Source organism: Colossoma macropomum, unplaced genomic scaffold, assembly GCF_904425465.1.
Source record: "Colossoma macropomum unplaced genomic scaffold, Colossoma_macropomum, whole genome shotgun sequence".
NCBI classification, from domain to species: Eukaryota; Metazoa; Chordata; class Actinopteri; order Characiformes; family Serrasalmidae; genus Colossoma; species Colossoma macropomum.
Window position 1 is genome coordinate 19,823,863 of NW_023494810.1, and position 22,083 is coordinate 19,845,945.

A 22,083-nucleotide genomic window follows, 5' to 3' on the forward strand; every position below is an offset into this window, starting at 1 on the left:
GTGGTTATGGGCTTTCCAAAAACTCTTTTTCATTTCTCTCTTTCAAGATGGAGCTCTCCTATCTCAAAACCAAATGTTATAAATTTGCAGCACAATCCCTAAACCTTATCAAAAAAAGAAGCAAGCATAGGCATGAAAAGGGCAAAACCTCTCATTTCCCATGTGTTTACTTGTAAATGTGTGTTTTTTTTGCTCATATCATCTCAATCTCATGTCAACAGGTAATAAAGTTGTGGTTTAATAATCCTCTTTCATTTCATGTTTGTAAAGTATGATATATTTTGCAAAAAGCACACGGCATTGAACACTTTAATACAGAGTGACTGCTGCATGCACTGCAAAACAAATACTGACAAAATTTCTTTACATTACAATGTAACATTACAATGACATAATAAAGTGTAACCACAGTTACACACAAAAGATCCAAATGACCAAGTCTCCCAAGGGCATATCGTATTAGTATTTTAACAAGGTTTCAGATGATAAAAACTCATTTAGTAAAATACAAGCCTGAGCGAATAAGCAGAACAAAATCTATAGTCATTTTAAAAGCACTTGTTAACTATCTCTTAACAGGGTGGCACTTTGAAGCGTTTAACAGTAAACAGTTCACTATAAATGCCAGGGCTGGTACCCACAAAGCATCTGACTCAGAGTAAGTTTGAATAATAGGTTCCCACAAGTATGGTTTATGCTTTGTGAATTCCAGGCCAGATCTATTAAGCCTAAAGTGAGACTTGTGCGTCTGCAGAGGTTTGGCGATTGTGACTAAAAGCTGTCAACTTTGGAGCCAGTCAGACTTGCTTAAACGATCTCCACCATTTGTTCTTTCTCCTCATACAGCATTCATTATGGAGAGGCAAAAGGCTAGTAGGCAAACAGCTGACCCTGCCTATAGCCCAGCTTATCCAGATTGGGCTTGCAGGCGAATTGGATCATGGGAGGTGGGCCACACATAAGGACAATACAGTCATCACTCGGCGGTGGAAGGTGCTCCTGGATCATGTCTGCATTGATGAAGCCTTCACTATATTCCCAGTCTGCAGCCAGAAAACACACAAATAAACATATACACACACACACACACACACACACGTGAATTATGTCTTCAAAACAGTGATAATAGAAACAAACTATGCAAGTATGCAAACACCAGCCAGCCAGTGATCTGTACATGATCCAAATGTAGCCTACTGTACATACTCAACACACGTCCTTACATTACCATGGTGGAATGGGTGGGAAATGGATCTGCTATTAATTAAATAGCCACAACAACAAAAAACATGAAAATCTGAGATGTGTGTGCTGCTGTATTTGTTGAAAGGAAAGAGCCAAAGGCTCTGTGGCCTGAATCATTCTCAGAAGTATAGAGAGTTGAGAGAGTTGTGTAACCTGTGGGTTATGCATGCTATAACACTTTTTGCTGCAATACTCAGAATGTAGCGTGTGCTTGCGTTACATAATTTAACATATTTTACATTTTAGAATGCAAATGCGACATTGATTTTGTGTAGCTCCAAGCATTTGCATTCATGTACTTACATATGGTATGTTTCTGGCAAGGAAAAATTCAGCAAAAAATCAAATATACATAATTTTCCCTTTACCCCAATTGCAGTCAATTGGTCAGACATGTTCCATGTTTCAAGTTTGCTTTTTTATTTTTGCACTGGTGCTTCAACGCTAATATAATGCAAATTATTGTTAACTAAAAAGATAATGTACTATTTGATTACTATAATATTAGTTTCATAGCTCCAGTGCAACACTAAAGAGCAAACTCTGGATACCACACATGTCTTGGCTGATCGACTACATCTAGGGTAAGTTGTGCAAATGAGATTTTTTGCTGGAACATTTCTTTGAGACAATGATAAGCCTGTACCCGCAGGAGCTCGATCCACAGTGAACCACAGCTTGAACTTATTTGGATGTCTGGCCTGGATCTCTTCAAGCTCATCCCTCAGCAGAATGTCTTTCTCAGTCTGTTATACAGAAATAATTACAGTGGGACACACATGCAATTTAAACACTTTAGTTTTTTCAGTGCTGTCAAACAATCTTAATTAGGAATACAAGCAAAACTAACAACATGTTACACACCTGGTTGGCAAACAGCAGGCTGCACCTGGTAGTATCGCTGGGGTTCTTCATAATGTCACGGATCAACTGCAGCATTGGAGTGATGCCTACACAAGCAGAGAGGAAGGACTCACTAGAAGGCACTCAGCTCCAAAATCTTTCAGTCTCACCATTATAGAGAGCAAAAAGAAAGGTGTGGCAAAAGGTTGGCAAATGAACACTGCAAACATGTAGGTAAATATTTACATTTGGCAGGTAGATTTGCTTCACCCTTAAAACACCCAGACACTATGTCAGATTACATGACATAAGATACATAGGATGCATTAACAAAGCTAATGCTAAAAATGTTGAAAGCTAAGATAGAGAGCTGTATGCGAGATATACCACTCAGACAAACCTAAAGTGAGCTGGTATGGTCAAAATTTCAAACAAGCAAACTTGCTAACAAAATGTAGCTAATGGGCAAAAATGCTAGTGAAATCATCTTAGACTCTGGAAAGTTAATAAAGGCGAAAAAAAATAGAAAAAAAAAAACTACACTCACTCTCTTCCTAGGGTTTCTCACTTAAAGTCTTTCATGGAATCAATTCTATCTATTTCTATTTCAACTATGTAGATTATCATGCAGTTACACATTACTATTTAATAGGACATTCTACTTTGCAATTATTTTTCTGAGCCAAACTAATCTGTGCACTATATTAGCAGAATTCTGTAGAATATATAGAAGATATTACAACATATAAAATATCAAAATATGAATCTTAACTAATCTTAAAAGGTGTTTTGTTTTGCCTCTACTGGTGAAAAATAGCTGAGAGGCTGGTAGGATGTGGGCATCCACCAGACCCTGTGGCAAGTAGATTAAAACGTGTGCTTGTAGTAGAAAGGCTACATTGACCGTACCTGTTCCACCAGCAATGAGACCCACTGAAGTGGCCTTCTTGATCTCAGGTGCAGACTTCTTATCAGCCCGTATGGCAAACTGCCCTGTAAAAGGGAAATGTAAGTATAAAGTGAGGCAACAGTTCTTCAGAAAATGCATTTGATCAATCACCTCTCATAAGCGCAGCACAGTGCCACTAAAACATACCGTGACCTTTGTACTCCAGCAAGCCTCCAGGACCTCTGACGTCTACTACATCTCCAAGCTTCAGGTTCTCCAGGTACTGGGACATCTTCCCTCCTTCAGAGAACTTGGGGTTGATGTTCTTAAAGTAAATCTGCAAAGCAACACATACTAATGATCACACAAATACACTATGTCTCACATTATGTTTCATTAAAGTAAGTCCTGGATCAATGTGATCAGTTCAATATGATCAGTAAAGAAGTGAAAGATTACTTTAACCACTAGATCGACAACTCCCTTATCATCATCACTGGAGACTGGAGTGTATGGACGCACAATCAGGCTGCCATCAATCCGAGCAGAGAGATAGATGTGTTTCCCTTTGAGATACAAGAGGTAAACTTTGACACAAAACTACAATACTTAAACCCCTTTAAAACATGAACATGAGGGCAACACAAGTTTGAGGAACAATGGCTGAGGCTTACCTACAGGCAGGCCTAAGATATGCTCTGGGCTTGGCAGGGCAAAGCGAAACTTGCGTGTATCATGGCTAATAACCTGAGACAGAAAAAAACCCAAAAAAATATGATGCATGTTCATTGGAAAAGCAATATACATATTATCCAGGATGGGTTAACCGGAGGACATGTGTTTTCTTGAAAACTAGGCTTGGCATGGAAAGTCACAGAGTAAGAGAGGATTAAGGGAAAATTAACAGTGACAGGGTTGCAAATAACACAGCACCTCTTTGTCTATGAGTCTTAGCTTGTATGTTTCAGAAGGGTCAATCAAGGTAACCAGTGACTTTCTCTTTTTGCCAAGGTAAAGGTAGCCCAGAAAGGCCACAGTGGAGGCCACCAGCACCCCAGCAGTCACTGCCACAGCGGTGGTCTGCAAAACAAAGATCCCATCATCGGCACCTTTAATGTCAGTCTCACTCGTGCAGACGATCCAAATCAACACAAACAATCTGACATTTTGCAGTTAAGGCCTTCGTAGGAAAAACAACCCTGGCACGGTTACTGCGAGGTATTGCTGTTTTGGGTTTTAACATTAGCCCAAGCGTCCGCCCTTCCCTAGGAAACTTGCTCTGAATTTGTATAGCTACTTGAACACAGTTAACTTCGTATTTGATAGAAAAGCTATAATGCAGACTAAAAAATACAAAGTTACAACCTAATACCGAACAACTACTTTTAAATATACTTTCTGCCAAACAGTCTGGCTGGGAACGTCACTATACATTGATGCGACAATTATTACAACTGTAATACTAGCTAGCTTCTTCCTTAGAAAGTAATTATCTTTGATCTACAAATGTTATCTAATTTAGCTATCTTCTTACTTACCAAAGCGTATGTCATGACGGCTAGATTCGTCCACCGAATGAGGTGCGTTACTCGGATGTCTGGGAATGAACAGCAGACACGCCTATTGGCCTGCAACCTAGAGGATTCTGTTGTAGTTAAACATGTCTGCGTAGAGCATGCGCATAAACCACTAACCATTTCCCTCGAATTGTTCCTGTACGCACTGCTACACGATTTATTGTTTATTTTAAGCACACACCTTTAGCTGACGGAGGCCGACAAAGAGCTCCAAAAATAAAAGTCCCTTTTTCACAAAGGCGCGTATTTCCGGTTTAAGCGTTAGCAGGGTAAACCAGAGCCGGTTTATGAGTTTATGGTTTATTGATCTTTACAAGTTCTCTGGGTAAACTCATGTTATGTGTGGTGTAGCCTTGTTTACTGCTGCTGCCTCACAACAAGTAGCTAGCTAGTGTCTGTGTCTTTGTACGACGTGCCAGCGATTTTTGTAATATTTGTGTTTTGAAAAGAAAGAACATTTATATGTTGTATGAATTTGGTAGACTTTGTTTAGATTTAGCAAACAACGCTAGCTAGAAGCCATTGCCTTTGAGATCCTTTGTCGCTAGACCCATTAGGCTCTTTAACTCTTCCCAGTGGGGCCAGAAGAGAAGAGGGAAGAGGATAGATGAGGACTGAATCTCGTATGCTAAATCATAGGTTTATTTTATCTATGTATCTACCTACCTACCTACCTATCTGTCTTGCCAACTGTAACGTTAGCTAACCTATATTCCCAAACAAGGGAGCTAACCCCTACTTTTCATCCGCTGCTGGCACAAGCTGGCTACTTAGCTAGCTTAGGTAACATGGAGTATCTATAGGATGCCAGTAATTTCTGTAACATAAAAACAAACCAGATCTTTTGTATGCAAAGTCTATTTGATATAACTCGTTCAAGCTAGCTCTTGTAGCTAATTGTAGGCCAGCAGACTACAGACCCTAATTAGCTAGCTAGCCTGCTATTAGCAATTTAAAGAACACCAGTTTCATATGAGAATTCCAGGTTAACAGCATCAGTCTTTTAGTTTCATTGCAATTTTTAAAGCAGTACTTTGGCTCACATCCACCTTTCACTGCTCACTCGAAAACACAACTCCTGGCTTTTCTCTTATCGTGGTTATGCTGTGCCATTTTGATTACCATTTTCTGACATAAGTTAAATAGTAGATAAAGCACTGTAGTTTACATACAAGCATAACGTAGCCATCAAAGATTTCTTGACGTAAAATTGCCTGGAGCTTCATCTCTCTATGCAAATTAGAGACTCGTAGTATTATGATCTTTGCTTTTATTAGTTGTCAAAATTAAGAAAGAACAAGGCAAGCACTTTAGAAAAGTCAAACTATATTGAAAAAGTAGGTAAACAAATCCCTAATCTTCATAATCAGTATGAACATAAGAAATATGTAAGAAAAGCGATCAAATAACAACATCCTTTAAAGGGGAACTCCACCGATTTAGCAAAATTAGGCTACTTAATCATTTAGTGGTTTGGATGTAAACAAAGCCATTCAGAGTGGTTTGGTGTGAAATGCACCCCTCTAAAGAAATTTACAGTCAGAATTGTTCACCATTATAGTACTAGGAACCAGACATCCGTATGTGTACACTACAAATATCACCATTTTATCTGCTATCCAAAATGACCAGTGAACTTACACGTGTCTTATAAGGTTTTGTATGTAATGCTGATAATGGTAAAATATATTTTTGGGCTCTATTTTCTCCTCACAATGCCCTGCATGTACCTCTCCGACCTGCATGCGTTTTGTGTTGTTTGAGTAGGCAGCGTCGCATCGCACAGTGTCAGCAAAAGTCATGGCTTACGTGACTATTCATCAGAGGAGCTGCGATAGATCACAGTTGCACCCTGCTGGTTAACTGTTCAGAGTGGTGATGAACTGCACTGTACCAGGATGCAAAAATAAATGGAGAAAAAACAGTATGTAGTGTTTTATTCGGTTGCCGTTACAAGTACCAGACATCCTGAAGTTGTGTTTTATTGTTTTGAAGCTACACACAACGTTGTCGCAACGTTGTCTACTTTCTTACAACGTTGTCAAAAGGTGGTGCTGTTTACGTTGTCTGAATAAGGTTGTCACAATGTTGTCACAACCTCATTATTCAGTAAGGTTGTCAGATGGTATTCAAACTACCTTTTGGCAACTTAGCAAAATTCCATGGAGTTCCATTCACAATGTAAACCCAATTTGGACAGGATTAAATTGTCAGACAACGTTGTTACAACTTTATGAGAAATTACATTTCTACGTTGTGACAACGTAGAGAACAGCAAGTAGACAACGTTGTGGGCACCAGAACAGTAGGTTGTCACAACGTTGTCACAACGTAACTGTGTTTGCAGTGTCAAGACCAGTGACAGAATGCAAAGTGGATTTCTTCAAATGCTGGCTGCTAAAGAAAACTGCTGTTCTCTCGGTTGTATTTTCCACCACAGAAATTGGAATCAAGGTAAAAAACATTTGTGAGTGAAATAAATCATCAGAGCAGCTCATTGACTGTTCGTGCTCACTGACATCATAGATGTACATGAGGTGGTATTTTAAACTCCAATAACTCGTGTTTAAAAGCTCTTAAAAATATAACAGGTTGAGGAAATGGTTGTATTCTTTTACATTAAAAGTGTTTAAGCATTTATAAACTATGATTTTGCTCAAATGCTCCATCTTAACCCATTTATTTTGGACTTGCTCGGGAGCTCCCTCTGGCGTTTGAGAAACCCGGAAGACATTACAGAGTCGTAATTCTCCTTTGTACAAGTTCTCCAGTTTCACTCCAGTAGGTTCAAGCCAGTGGCATTCAACCCTTTTTTGGTTTTTCTTAGCAAGTTTTAGGCTAATCAACATTTCATTAATTTTATGTGGGTTTCCAATAAATATGTGAAATTTGTTGTTGGGCTAACGTTATATATTAAGCTTTAGGCTAAAACAAACTTTGGTTTGAATGCATATAGAGATTCACAGGGTAAATATTACACTAACTACAGTTGATGTGGCCTGGGTAAACTAACGGGTTAGGGAGACATATAGCTCATTTAACTTACACTTAATACGGGGGCTTTATGTGTACACTTACATTACATGTGCAGGAATAAAACTTTACCTTAAGTATGCTTAAACTGAGCATAAAGCTTTAGGCTAAAACAAACTTTAGATTTTGAACAAATCCCTGCTGAAAAAACATATAGAAACCATTAAGTGTTTCTTTTTGTTTCTGATGGTTTTGTAATGTGTTTTGGCTTATGATTTAGCCTGTTAGCAGTGGTTGATTTGTATAATTGGCAATGATATCCCTTCCTGAATGGTAATATGCATGGTGACACATACAACCAGCACAAAGTCACTGTTCACGTCAGAGACCTTACAAATGAGGAGACTGGCCATTGGTTAAAATTTGAATGTAAACACTTCTAACACTCAACTTTCCTATAAGGGCTTTGTTTACATGGAACAATCGTGCTGTCCTACTGCGCATGCGTTCCACTGGCCTGAAACCGCTGGAATGAAACTGTGCATGTATATCTGCAGCTCTGCAGTCAGACCCTTCTCATAGCTACTGGCTAGTAACAACAAAAGCACATTAGCTCACGTGTATTGATCTCAGTTGAAAATGCTGTTTTGAGGGGAAACGGATGTAATCCTGGAGTAATAGTTTATACTAAAAATATGTTTAGGCCAAAACTTTATAACAAAACTATCACAAAACAATGTCTCAGGTATCAATGTATTTATAACCATTTTGTGTAATAACTTAATGGGATGTAGCTTCTAGAGCCATTAAAAGCTTCGGATGTCTGGTAATAGTGAACAATTCTGACTCAGTAAATTTCTCTAGGAGCATTTCACACCAAACCACTCTGAATGGTTTGTTTACATCTAAACCATTGAATGATTAAATATTTTTGCATAATTGGTGAAGTTCCTCTTTATAATTAAAACAGATTAATGAGGTTCTACTTATTTAACTGAAAGACATTACTCAAACCATTATCTTTTTCACATAATTGCGAACATTAACATGGAGCTGATGGGAAGTGGCAGAGAAAATCTCTGTAGCCAGAGCCTTTGTCTCCTCTGTTCCGTTCCAAAGAGCCCGATACACAGGTAATGTGTACTTCTGTTTCCCCTGTCGAGAATAAATAAGAACTTCAGTAAAGTTTTAGAAAGGCTACTCAGAAACTGCTCAGTGTCATTTACATGACATTAGTCATGCCTCACCTGCCAGCTGAGGAAACTGCGTACATGTTGATATCCAGGTTTGTGTTGGTTCTTTGCAACAATCTGAGCCCAGCGTAGTCTTAGCTCAGCATTCTTGGACTTCACAATGTGTGGGTATTGCTCCTCTAGCATTTTGAGATTACCTGACAGACAGCATGAACAAATTTGCTTTTCTATTGATATCAGTGTCAGGTCTAATATGTTTTAAAAGAAGCAAACATTAAAGAAAGAAAGAAAGACATACCATTAGGGAGTGGAGATTTCTCAAGGATCTTGTCCAAAAAATAGACAGTTTGATATGTCTTCCATGGTTCTACATCAATCTTACTGATGGTAGTAATGTCTACACTGTCTTCCCCCCAGAGTTCAGCTAGCTGGTCAGCTGGCTTCATCAGAGTCTGGCCAGCTGAGAGGTCAGGGAGATATGGGGGCCAACCAGGAACGTTCAGCCAGCTATTAAACTCCAATCCTGAAGGCAATCCCACAATGACAAGATAATTCATCAGAGTTTATTTGTCAAGTTCCCATAATGCACTTCTAATTCCATCCAAGAACAACTAATAGTGGTGTAACAGCTTCTTTTCTCACACCTTCAATCTTGTGGACACTCTTTTTCTTCAAGTCAGGGAAATACTCAAGGTAGAACTCTAGAGTGTCCTCAGCAATCACACTGTGGAACTTAAACTTGTCAACATACGCCTGTGGAGAAATTGACATTTGTATTATGAGTGCTACACTACATGTCCAAAAGTATCCTGACTCATCTTCTAATTAATGATTTCAGCTAAGTTAAGGTGCACCTACTGCTGACAGTCATTTAATTGTGAGCACACAGCTTGTATCATATCTATAGAAAAGCACTGCCAACAGAATAGCGCAATATGGAATAGTCACACATGAGCCCAATGCCAAGGGTCAGTTATAAGGGTATAAATTCCACAAGCACTATGTGGAACAGTGGAACTGCGTTATCTGGAATGATAAAGCACCATCCAATACCTCTGGGATGAGTTGGAGTTGTGGTGTTTTATTCAATAATTATCTAACGTCAGCACCTGACTTACTAATGCTCTTATGGCTGAATACAATTAAATCCTGCCAGCAATGCTCTAAAATCTACTGCAGCTAGGGGGCAACTCACTACTCAGGTATACCCTTGAATCTGAGGGAACACTGGATGAGCTGGTGTCTAAAGATGTGTACATTTGGGGCCAGTTCCAGATCTAGAATAAGCCTAAACTAAAAGAAATTCCAGTGGTAATTCACCACTGATAATACAATTTGCCCCAAGATCAGGCTTAATCCATGTCTGGGGAAACTGGCCCATGGTGTATGTATCCTTATGAGGTGATACAATGAACCTGGAATTACAGATATTTGATATGAAATGTGGTGAACCTTAAGGAAAGCATCGAAGCAGCTTTGGTCCCCTGTAAGGTGGGCCAGGTAGGACACAAAACAGAATCCTTTCTCATAGGGAGTTTCGTTGTACGTGTCATCAGGATCAACACCTAATTAGAAACAAGAAAATTTAGAAATTTATAAAATTTAGAATCATAATATACACTAATTGAGCACTTTATTAGGAACACCTGTACAGCCTACACTTTCATTCAATTATCTATTCAGCCAATTGTGTGGCAGCAGTGCAGTGCATAAAATCATGCAGATGCGAGTCAGCAGCTTTAGGTAATGTTCACATCAACTGTCAAAATGGGGTAAAAATGTGATTTTAACTGTGGCATTACTGTTGGTGCCAGATGGGTTGCCTTGAGTATTTCTATCATTGCTAATCTCCTGGGAATATAATGCACAACAGTCTCTTGAGTTTACTCAGATTGGTGTAATAAAGAAAAAAACATCCAGTGAGGGACAGTTCTGCAGACGGAATCACCTTGTGGTGAGAGGTCAACAGAGAATGGCAAGACTGGTTCAAGCTGACAGAAAGGCTATGGTAACTCAGATATCCACTCTATATAATTGTGGTGAGCAGAAAAGCATCTCAGAATGCACAACACATGGAACCTTGAGGTGGGTGAGCTACAACAGCAGGAAATGACATTGGGTTGCACTTCTGTCAGCCAAGAGCCTAAAGCTAAGGCTGCAGTGGGCACAGGCTCACCAAAACTCAATGGTAGAAGACTGGAAAAATGTAGCTTGGTCTGATGAATATGAATAAGGCACACAGATGGTAGGGTCAGAATTTGGTGCCAACAGCATGAATGCATTGACCCAACCTGCCTTGTGTCAACAGTGCAGGCTGGTGGAGGGCCTGTCAATACCAATCAATTATTGCTTGAATGCCACAGCCTATTGCAGTATTGTTGCTGACCATGTGCATCCCTTCATGAACACAATTTACCCATCTTCTAATGGTTATTCCAGCATGACAATGCACCATGACACAAAAGCAAAAGTTGTCTCAAACTGGTTTGACGAACATGACAATTTCACAGCAGTTCAGTGGCCTTCCCAGTCACTGGATCTGAATCCAATAGAGCAACTCTGGGATGTGGTACAAAGAGAGATTGAGAGCATGAAAGTGCACCTGAAAAATCTGCAGGAACTGCATGATGCAATCATGTCGACATGGTCCAGAATTTAAAAGGAATATTTCCAACATCTTGTGGAATCCATGCCACAAAGAGTTGAGGCTGTTTTGAAATTATCAGGAGGCCCTACCCAGTATTAGCACAGTGTCCCTAATAAAGTGCTTGATGAGTGTGCATTCATAAATTTCTAGTAAATCAGCCCAAAGCCTATTTACGTTGTGATAGAAAAGACCTACTGTGTTTTAAACAGTAAAAACAGCTGAATGCAACTTGCTTGCTCACCAGGCTCAATCTTGACACGCAGTTTGTTAAGAGGGTGGTCTTCTCCAGTGTTGTCCATGTGTTGTCTTAGTAAAGCTCTACCTGTTGCCGTTTCTAGACAGGTATAGGCCTCCCCTGACATTGAGATTTGAACTTTCATTCATATTTAACATAGTTAACATAACATATTTAACCTAATGTGAAGTTTATCAGCTGTTAAGTCCTTAAAACCTAGACTTATTATTCAGTTACTAATCTTATTCTTAACTACTATAAATTAAATCAATAAGCCACAAGAGGCCATGCATCAGGAATCTTATTATGGTTAAGAGGTGCTGTATTTACAAGACTGAGAAATTAAAGTGTGGACCCACATATGAACTACTAGTTTTTAGGGCAGTGGTCACCAACCCTGGTCCTGTTCCAACAATAATCTACCTTCCTGCGGAGTCTAGTTCCAACCACAATCTGCCACACCTGCTCTAGATAATAAACAAGTCCATGATTGCATGGATAAGAGGCATTCATGTTAGGGAGGGGGGGAAGGGGGGCAGCATAACAGATGAAAGCTAAAACTAAAATCTGCAGTAAAACAGATCTCCAAGAGGAGGGCTTGTGACCGCTGCTTTAGGAAGTTAACAAACATGTGGATTAGATAATGATTCATAGTATTAAAAATGCCATGCATTGCTGGAAAAAACTACTCTAATTACAATACATATTCTGGGATTTCTCCCGTATGGCTTACCATATAGCTCTTTACAGACTCTGCGTTGGGCATACATAGTGAAGCCTTCATTGAGCCAGAAATCTCCCCAGTTAGCATTAGTGACCAAGTTTCCGAACCAGCTGTGGCAGATCTCATGGATGATGACATCTGCAAGGGAACGGTCCCCTGCTAGCAGACATGGAGTGACAAAGGTCAGGCAGGGATTCTCCATCCCTCCAAAGGGGAACGATGGAGGCATGAACAGCACGTCATACCTAATAAAGAAAAAACTATCACAACGTGAACCGAAACTTTCATGTCAATAATTCTTAATAATTTTTACACCATTTTAAAACACCAACTAACCTTTACATTGTGTAAACCTATCATAATTAATGGACCAGAAGCATCGATTGAAAAAATCTTTAAAAATCTTGAACTTTTGTTAGATTAACTTGAATTAAAAGCTTTTTCCTTCACCTGAGAAGTTGCCATTTTGCAGATACAAGGTTTTGTTCTGACTGTTACAACATTATAGTTTGTGACAAAGTCCAATTCCTGGCACATCCCTCTTCAGGATATTTTACCTTCCCCAAACATAGGGTCCGAAGAGCTTTTCTCCTACTAACAGAAATTCCTCAATCACGCCATCATACTCCTTCTTGGCAGCCTCCAAAAAGCATGGTTCAGTCCATACCCGCGACCTGGAAAACAAATTTAAACCAAACCGATCACCTTCTGGATCTGAGTGCCTTCCAACCAGCCGAGCATGTTTGAAGTACATCAAAACATACAACTTAAGTTTCAAGATCAAGTGTCAAGTTTTACTTTTCACTTAAAGGAACTACAAAATACAATGCATAACTTGTGTAGTGAAATTCTTGGTAGCAGGTTCCAAGACTGTGCAGGCAAATTATACATATATATACACAAACACACACAAATGCCATGACTTTGATTGCCACTAAATATAATAACAATTTTTTCAGCATTTATAGTGTCCACTGTATCCATTTATCACAGCTTCTAATTCTTTACATAAGACTACGTTTTTAAAAGAAATCTCAAGGGACGTTTTTCCACACCTCCCTTCTAAAATGCAACAAACTTCTTTGGTCAGGCTTAGAAGTTGGCTGCGTTTTTGATCCAAGTAATCCCAAGCACATTTAGTTGTCTTGTGGAAACATGGACTGAAACACCTGTGGATTTTTTCAGATTTGAAGCAAGACAGGAGTTTGATTTTCTCCTGTCTCTGAAAGATGAAGGCCTTCAGTACTCTTTGTCTGATAGTGACCTTTTTGGTAGTCTTGCATAGTTGTTAGGAGTACCATTTTTTCTAAATCTTTTAATCATTTACTGAACTTTGGTTTTGGGAAAACTGGAGAAATGCAACATTTATTTGTAGAGGGTTAGAATTGCAAATATAGATTAAAACGCATACTTTTTAGAAGCTCAGCAGCACCGAAACATTCTGCTCTTCTGGACTACAATAGATAACGCTTAAACAGCTATGTAAGGATGTGGGAAAGCAATGCTGAGGTAATAACAACAAGTGGTCTTGCTGTTAGAAAGTTCTAGATCCATCCACACAGGGGTATGCTTAACTCAAGGTTTCCAAGTTTGTTGATGGGCCTAGAGTAAACTAGTTTGCTTGCCTTTTGTCTCGGTGACACAATATAATACGCAGGACCTGATTTTGATGTATTTCTGCATTTCTTACTGACTACTCTCTGCCATCCATTGTGTACTGTGATTAGACTTGGCTTGGTACATGTCTAGTGTATTGTTAGTGTGCTGCTGTCATTGTCTTTACCTACAGCAGTATGTTTGAATGTAGCAGTTAGCTCTATAGCAGTTTATCCTACTCAACCTCCTATTCTGCTGTGCACTGTACTATCCTGGTTGATAACATTTTCTCCTTTCTGGATGTTGATTGTTAGGTGTTTACTGCCATTTGCACATGAATATTAGAGAGTAGAGAGTGTTTCATAATACGGTACACTTAATATGGTACTAAAATTAATTTAAATTATTTTACTTAATTGGTATATATATATATATATATATATATATATATATATATATATATATAAATCACCATAGTGGCCACTTACCTTGGACCTACTTCAGCAGAAACCAAATCCCCAACAGCCAATGCCACCAAATAGGCAGGAATGGGCTGCTCCATGCTGAACAGGAAGGTGTTGTCTGTTTTCCTGTGCTTCCATTTGGTGGCACTCATAACTGCTGTGAAGCCATCAGGCACCTGATGTGGGCAGAGGGCAAAACCAATGTGATTAGTTATATCTCAAGGTACAGCAATAACACTGTAACTGTTCACAATATGGCCATCCCACTTACTCAATGTGTCCTTCTTTATTTTCTCCTAGTCTTTTAGAGATTTAAAAGTCCATTGTGAACTGATTCCTGATTCTACTTTGTACAACAAAAGCTGCATTTACACATAGCCTAATATTCTATTAATAGTCTAACAGGTAGACTGGAATAAAAATACATACTAGGGGTGCGGGAAAAAAACGATTCTTAGATGCATCGTGATGCGGATGTGAACGATTCTGAATCGATTCACAAACGTCAAAAATCGATTTTCTAAATATTAAATTTCTAACGTAATGTCGACGGAACGCAAAAGGTGGAACTTGGAAGTGGGAAAGTGCAGCGCCCGGACAGTCTGTGGCGGCACATAACAAAAACACAACTGGATGAGCGAGAAATCCGACCGACTCCCTCTGCATTAAAAGCCAGGTTAGATCAGGAGTCACAACCCAAATGATAAGTAGAGCCATTTTGTCCTTTCAACAAAAATCAAACCACCTTGGGAGCCGCAACATTTAATGTCCAGTATGTCTCAGTATGTGTTAATGTCCTAGTATAGGCTAAACAATATAAACGAAAACGCAGACTCACTTTGCTCTGCTTCAAGCTTCAACTAGTTATAGCCGTTTTCCTCCCATCTCCACCAGAAAACTTTTCCTTAAAAGTAGACCAGTTTCTTGTAAAATGTCTCTCATCGTTCGACTGTTTTATGAGGCTGAAGTCGCTTCTCATTCTCCAGCTTCTTGTTTGAATTTTCCCGTTCCACCTTAAATTCTGCCTGAGGCGCCGAATGTAAATGCGGCATCGTTTAAGGTGGACCGGGAAAATTCAAAAGAGAAGCGACTTCATCTTTGCGATCTTTGTTTGACAGTCTCTCGTTGCAGATTTAACGTACTGCGCTGCTCACAAATGCGAGTAAGTCCATTTATCTACAAACGTTCATCTTAAATCTGTGCCTTTTCGTTCGTTACTAGCCAGGCGAGACTTCGTTGCTAACTGACCTGCAGTCTGCAGGCCAGTTCTCAGTCGTTGAGAAACAGGGCTTTCGCGCTATGCTGCACACGTCCCGTCTCAAAGATATTTTACTGACACAGAGATCCCACCACTCTCTACAATGAGACCAAAACCGAAGTTATAAAATCACCAAAGAAAACGAGTAGAATAGCTGTAATATGCTGCATGGACATCTATTACCACTGGATCTCATGTCACCCTAACAGCGCATTTTATCGCAGATGAGTGGCAGCAGTGTCTCATGTGCTCCAAACAGCAGTGAATGAGAGCCTTCAAGTTCACTTGCCACATCACTTCCATTTCATTTATTAATAAAAGATATTGGAAGTAAATGCATTATGGATCATTACAAATACTTTGCTTTAAAACTACCAAGAAGAATACCATAGAAATCCTGTATAGCAAAAAAAGATGCATCAAGATGCATCGATAATCGTTTTATAATTGCATCGCAGCCCTCTGAATCGTAATCGAATCGAATCGTGAGGTGCCTAGAGATTCCCACCCCTAATACATACTATATAAGAATTGGAAAAGAGTCATCTGAATGTGCTTAATCTAAATGAAATTGCTACATTTAAAAAAAAAAAAGAGATGGTGTACACCTTATGTCCTGTATATGGAAGGATAATCATTTTGTAAACATTTGAGTTTGATCAAATCTTTGCATAAATAAACAAGTTCATCAGTGTCTTCTTCTTGTTATGGTAAGTGTAGAGATGAAACGGTTACCGGTTTCACAGTAAACCACGGTAAAATTAATGACGGTTAGTAGTACCGTTTGAACTTTAAAGTATCGTTAAAACCGCGGTGTGAAAAACTCGGAGATTCGGAGATATTTCAGCCTTCTAAGAAGACCAAGTCTGACGTTTGGTCATATTTTGGGTTTTACAAGAATGCAGAAGGAAAGCTAATTGAAGATGACCACCCTGTCTGCAGAACATGCCGAAAGAAAATAGTAGCGAAAGGGGTCAACACATCAAACCTTACGAGTCATCTTTGCGACCACCACCCGCTACTTTTTAAAGAAAGCAAGGTTACTTTAACGTAGAAGTCTGTGGGGACTTTGAAATAGAAGAAATGTCATGGTTTGTGTGGTTTAACTTATGCTTATGGTTCGTTAATAATATAAAATGAAGCTTTTAGCGCCAAAAAAACAAAAAAAACAATCAGTGAATCAACTGTGAATCGAAACTAAAGCTTTTAACACATATTTCTGTGGAGCAGTGTCTCCAAAATGAGCTCTGAGTTAAGTCTCACAAGCTCTGGAACGAGACGCTGCAAAAGTTCAATCTGCACAGCTCCCCTTTCTCGTCTCGCTTGCAGTGTTTACTTTCTGAGAAGAGAATAACAAATCACTCAGTATCCCCTACATAGTGCGCTACTGTTCAAACAAACATGATCATCATTAACAAGCAGTTGAGTGTTAAATAGGGAATTTGTAACCTATTGTTAATGTTGATTATAGATGACTTAGTCTAACATTTCATGCACTCTTTGGGTGAAGGATTTGCTATTTCATGATCCACGAAGTGCACTACATAGGGAAGATAGTGTGCTTTGAGACGGGACCTTGCACGAGTAAACGCTGTGTGCTGCTTTTATGAAAAGCAGAGTTTCAGAGATTAAACTTTAGGAGTGTTTCTGCCGCAGTTCAGATGCATGTTAATTTTATGTTTTAGTTTTAAAATGCTTTTAGAGGAGCAGCTCCACAGGTGAAGACACACTGTGTGAGTTCTGCACTGTCTGCAGCTCACAGCACGGTCACGCAATTCCTCTGTGATTTTGTTTTTAGTTTTTCCTGGTGCACTGTATTGATTAGGGGTACAGCGCCACAACGGCACAATAATGCTGCAATTGCAGTTAGGAAAGAAATCCCCCGAGTGCAACACTTCTTAGAAGTAGTAGTTTTCCATTAAGACCCACCTCAGAGTTGGTCGAGATTTAATTCTCTATGCAGGGAAATCCCTAGTTATTGTAATTAATAATAATAATAATAATTATTATTATTATTATAATAATAACAGTAATAATAATACATTTGCTATTCTTTTGTTTACAGAGTATTACAAGTATTGTAAGTAATACAAAAGTAATACTAAAAATGTATTGACCTTATTTTTTAATGTTTATGCAAACAAAAACTGCATATTGCTGCCAATTTGTGTTAATATAAAAGTTGGTAAACGAGTTTCAGTTTGTGTATCAGTATTTATTTTTTTATTTATTTTACTTTTCAACACATTTGAACAATATTGTGATAATACTGATAATCGTGATATGAAATTTTAATATCGTTTCATGTCTAGGTAAGTGTGGACACTAAATGCTGCTACATGCATGCACATAAATTTGTCTTTCACATTTAAATAATACATTTAGATCCTGCAATCTGAATTAATTCAGATTGATGAAAATCTCCCATGTAAACATAGCCTATGATAGTATACACAAGGCAAATATATTACATTGCTGCAGGTTACTGACCATGGGTCTTGCATTTATATCTCGGTCTATAATTACCACCAACTTGTACTTTGGGCTTTATATGAAATCAATGTAACCTTTATTCACCAATGCTGTTTTAATTGCATTCTATAATCCTAGACTAGAATTGGTCATAAAACACAAAACATACTAGAACTGAAGGGCATTTTTATTCACCAACATGTTTTAGTTGTGTGCTTATCTTTAGCTTAGAATTAAAGGATCTGTACATGACTCTGTGGATATTTTCTCTGTGTAATGTGCCTCAGCCAAGACCTCACCTCCACTGCTGCAGAATAGGTGCTCTTTACAGCTGGAGTGTCAAAGCAAGGGAAGAAGGAGCGGTTGAGCACAGCCTGGCCTTGGGTAAAGACATATGGCTTGAGCTTTCCTGCAGTCTGCTCCTGGTCCAGCCAGCACACCTAGGACAACATACAGTACATGCAGTGGGTGGTGATTTACCTGCACAGCAGCTGAATAAGTGCTCTTTGTCATAGGCGTATGGAAGCCAGGGAACAGGCTCCGGTTCAGCAAAGGGAAACCAGAGGTGTAAAGGAATGGCAGGCTCTTCTCAGCTGTTTGTTCTGGATCCAGCCATGAAATCTATTAAGATATCCCAAGTAAGGGTTTACACTGAGTTTCCAGTTTATTAACCCCCCCTACGTTTAACACTTAGTGGGCATTTTGTCAGATCACCTACCATGTAGGTTTACTAGTAATGACTGTATTCCATGTGTTTCTGCAGTTTGTTAGTTTTTAAACACCTTAGTGTCACTGCTATTTTGAGAACAGTCCACCAACCAAAAATGTCCAGCCAACAGTTGTCCTGTGATCATAAACTGACCACTAATGTAGGGATACTGGTCAACAAAAAACAAATTAAGCATGGAAAAATAAAGATGTTTCAAATTAAGAGGCCAGTTGGAGTATCTGTGTGCACACATGCAGGCTTCATTTTGAGAACATAGGACACTACTAAATGAAAGGGAACTGTAAGACAAGTAGGCAAGGTTGTCACTTTTGAGGAACTTGCCAGGCTTAATCAAACTAAGAGAGATGATCCCACTGGAATCTGCCGACTAATGAGAATACACTATACAAACAGAACTCACACGAAAAACTAACCAACATTTTGTACTGAAGAGCATTAAGTAATTAAGTAATAAGCAATATGCTTACCCCTGGTCCATCAAAAGCTTCATACTTGACGGCAAGCAGAAATTTATCCTCTGAATTCCAAAGGAACGGAAATTTTACCACCAGTGTGGTGCCATAACTTGTAAATTCCCGAGTGAGGAATTCGACTATGGTCCATTCCTGGTCATTACGACTAAACGACACATCATGTAGATTTAGTGTCGGATGAATGTCAAAGAGCAGCTCACTCTGAGAATCCCGAATGCACTGTATACGCAGCGTTACAGTTCCCGATAAGCATTTCTTTTCGAAATCAACTTTTAAAGCCAAATTAAAGTGTTCTATCTTGAACTGACGGAAGCTTGAAGACGTAGCAACGTCCTCTGCTTTATCAGAGTGCAGCACGAATGTTTTATCCATTGTGACTGAGTGAATACTGGAAGTGCCCAGTAAAGCTGGATGAACTGACACGGGCGGTTTGCAATTGTCCATGAATCAGGTTGCCAGATGCCTCTGATAAATCCCCCTATTGGTCAAAAGTTCCCCCATCACATATTTATCTAGTTTCCCCGCATTTTCCTTTACAGAAGGAATGAGGCCAGAAATGTCGCTATGTGTGCTTATTCGTCATCTTAAATAAAAGTGTTCATAATAAGTTAAACGGCTTATAATAGGGGCGTACAATCTTATGGGCCCTTTTCACAAAGAGTCGCGATTACTTCCGGTTTAAGCGTTAGCAGGGTAAACTAACTTCAGCTCCATCCAACTACTGCAGAAGCGATGGTAAAATGCTGTAGTAGTGAACTATAATCCTCAAATGCAGAGCTACAACAGACATATGTTAGTTTTCGTGCACTATCACGACAAAAAGTGAGAATAAGAAGTGAATGGAAGCACTGATTTAAGCTAACTTTAAACAGAGCTAAAATGCTGAATGTGTGGTGTAGCCATGCTTACTGCTGAGGTAGCTGCTCATACATTTGCAGTCTCTCTGTCTTTGTACAACATGCCAGTGATTTCTGTACTACTTCTGTTTTGAAAAGAAAGAAGAACTTTCATATGTAGCATGAATTTGGTAGACGTTGTTTAGATGTAGCTAGCCTAGCTACGCTAGAAGCCATTCCTAACTGTGGCTGTAATCCCGAACAAGGGAGCTAGCTTTCATCAGCTGCTGGCACCAGCCGGCTAACGTGGAGCAGGTTCTGTGACACATTTAGCTGCAGGATGCCAGACTTCTGTGACATAAACACAAACCTGAACTTTTACATGTAAAGTCTATTTGACAGACCTCGTTCAAACTGTTTTAGCTTATGGTAGGCTAGCCTACCATTAGCAGTTTGAGGAACTCCAGCTTCATATGAGTAGCAAACTTTAAAGCTAGCTGGCTAGCTACGTTAGCGATCCGCAAAACAGCATCATTCTTTTAGTTTCATGGCAATTTTTAAAGCAGTACTTAGGATAACATCCACCTTTCACTGCTCAATCAAAAACACGACTCCTAGTTAGCTAACCTAGCTAACTTATGCGGTGACATTTGAAAAAGCAGAAAGCTGCTTATGTTAGCCGAGCAATCTAGTTTGGTTAGCAATACCTTCTAGCCAGCTTAGCTAGCTTAATATAAATGGAGTGCATCAAATTCATGCTACATATAAAAGTTCTTTTCTTTTGAAACAGAAATATTACCTGTCGCTGGCATGTTGTACAAAGATACAGAGACTGCTTGATGTGAGCAGCTGCAGCAGACTGCAGTAAAAACAAGGCTGTCCCACATATACAGCATCTCACCTCTGTTTAAAGTTAAATCAGTGCTTCCATCCACTTCTTATTCTCGCTGTTTGTCACGACAGTGCAGAAAAACTAAAACATAGCTGTTGTAGCTCAGTGTTTGAGCATTGCAGTACACTACTATAACATTTTGCCATCGCTTCTGCAGTAGTTACATGGAGAGGAAGTACATTTTACCCTGCTAAAGCTTAAACCGGAAGTAATCACGACTCTTGTGAAAAGGGCCCATTCGCAAAGAGCCGGTGTTACGGTAAATTCAGTCCCCCCTGTCCCCTCCCTCATCGCGCATGTCGAAATCATGACGTCTTCAGTCGACGCTCTTCTGCGAGGCTTAAGATAGGCTTAATTCGTTTGTGTTTCTGTACCGTAATTCCGTCCTATTCCTCGCGGTAAGCGAATTATCACGCTGTTTGTAAAATGACTTGTGGTTAAACACGTTTTAAAATGTAAAATGTGTTGTTAGCAGATGTTTTAATGCTCAAACACTACGTGGGCTATCTTGCTAATGCTAGCTTTGGCTCCGTTTTCAACTACTCCGAGTAACAGAAGTTAGATTTATTGCGCCATTTCTGATTTAATTACCGTACATGCAGACACATTTTGTTGTTCAGACTTCAGTGATTTTAAGGTGTATTTATGTCCCGTATCCTCATCAGTCTCGCTAAGTTCTGTAAATAGATTTGAAACATTTGTTGCTGAAATAAATAAACTGCATTAAGTTACACAGCACAGTAATTAGTCTGTGTTATTGTTGTTAGACTACGTATCTCAGTGCACCTAGGAAGTTGGTCTCCCTGTAGTTTTTTGAGGCTGAAGTCTTACTGTTATGGTACTAATGTGACTTGTCTTTACAGTAAGTTTTATTCATATTTTATAATCTTTAGAACTGAGAATACAGGGGGAACATCTTTGACCAGGGCCTGATAAATGTGGTTTTCCCTTGTATATTGCAGCTGGAGTGGATTTAATGTACAACAATGATGCTGATAATCTATTTCTGTGCATGATAATTTCACTCAGTAACTTT

The 22,083-nt window shown here is 39.2% G+C and overlaps 2 protein-coding genes across 5 annotated transcripts; both read right to left on the reverse strand.

Moving 5' to 3' along the window:
* Positions 1 to 214: 214 nt before the first annotated feature.
* On the reverse strand, positions 215 to 4,755 carry LOC118799491 (NADH-cytochrome b5 reductase 3). Of its 2 annotated transcripts, none has more exons than XM_036559405.1 (9): positions 4,516 to 4,755; positions 3,911 to 4,057; positions 3,652 to 3,724; positions 3,437 to 3,564; positions 3,185 to 3,314; positions 2,998 to 3,081; positions 2,110 to 2,195; positions 1,892 to 1,991; positions 215 to 1,043 (listed from the first exon to the last, which is right to left on the reverse strand). In XM_036559405.1, exons 1-9 carry the CDS (start codon positions 4,672 to 4,674, stop codon positions 871 to 873), a joined length of 1,080 nt encoding a protein of 359 aa, XP_036415298.1. In that variant the 5' UTR covers positions 4,675 to 4,755; the 3' UTR covers positions 215 to 870. The 2 variants fall into 2 exon arrangements, with proteins under 2 accessions (XP_036415298.1, XP_036415299.1); XM_036559406.1 differs by having other exon boundaries at positions 707 to 1,043; positions 3,437 to 3,543; positions 4,516 to 4,752.
* A 1,052-nt stretch (positions 4,756 to 5,807) lies between these two features.
* On the reverse strand, positions 5,808 to 20,109 carry LOC118799524 (arginyl aminopeptidase (aminopeptidase B)). Of its 3 annotated transcripts, none has more exons than XM_036559459.1 (11): positions 19,314 to 20,109; positions 18,416 to 18,556; positions 14,411 to 14,562; positions 12,884 to 13,000; positions 12,336 to 12,571; positions 11,609 to 11,740; positions 10,173 to 10,285; positions 9,365 to 9,473; positions 9,019 to 9,243; positions 8,775 to 8,917; positions 5,808 to 8,682 (listed from the first exon to the last, which is right to left on the reverse strand). In XM_036559459.1, the coding sequence occupies exons 1-11, from the start codon at positions 19,761 to 19,763 to the stop codon at positions 8,536 to 8,538; spliced, it is 1,965 nt and encodes a 654-aa protein (XP_036415352.1). In that variant the 5' UTR covers positions 19,764 to 20,109; the 3' UTR covers positions 5,808 to 8,535. The 3 variants fall into 3 exon arrangements, with proteins under 3 accessions (XP_036415352.1, XP_036415354.1, XP_036415355.1); XM_036559461.1 differs by having other exon boundaries at positions 11,609 to 11,722; positions 19,314 to 20,108; XM_036559462.1 differs by lacking the exon at positions 11,609 to 11,740.
* Between the last annotated feature and the right edge of the window lie 1,974 nt (positions 20,110 to 22,083).

Coding starts and splice junctions, on each gene's coding strand:
- LOC118799491 (XM_036559405.1), bottom strand. CDS start 4,674: ATGGTTAGTGGTTTATGCGCATGCTCTACGCAGACATGTTTAACTACA. Junction 2,196..2,997: donor TCTCATTGCTGGTGGAACAG/GTACGGTCAATG, acceptor CTGCTTGTGTAG/GCATCACTCCAATGCTGCAG. Junction 1,044..1,891: donor TGTGGATCGAGCTCCTGCGG/GTACAGGCTTAT, acceptor TTCTGGCTGCAG/ACTGGGAATATAGTGAAGGC.
- LOC118799524 (XM_036559459.1), bottom strand. CDS start 19,763: ATGGACAATTGCAAACCGCCCGTGTCAGTTCATCCAGCTTTACTGGGC. Junction 18,557..19,313: donor AAGCTTTTGATGGACCAGGG/GTAAGCATATTG, acceptor ATGTTGTCCTAG/GTGTGCTGGCTGGACCAGGA. Junction 9,474..10,172: donor GCTTCGATGCTTTCCTTAAG/GTTCACCACATT, acceptor ATTTCTCCACAG/GCGTATGTTGACAAGTTTAA.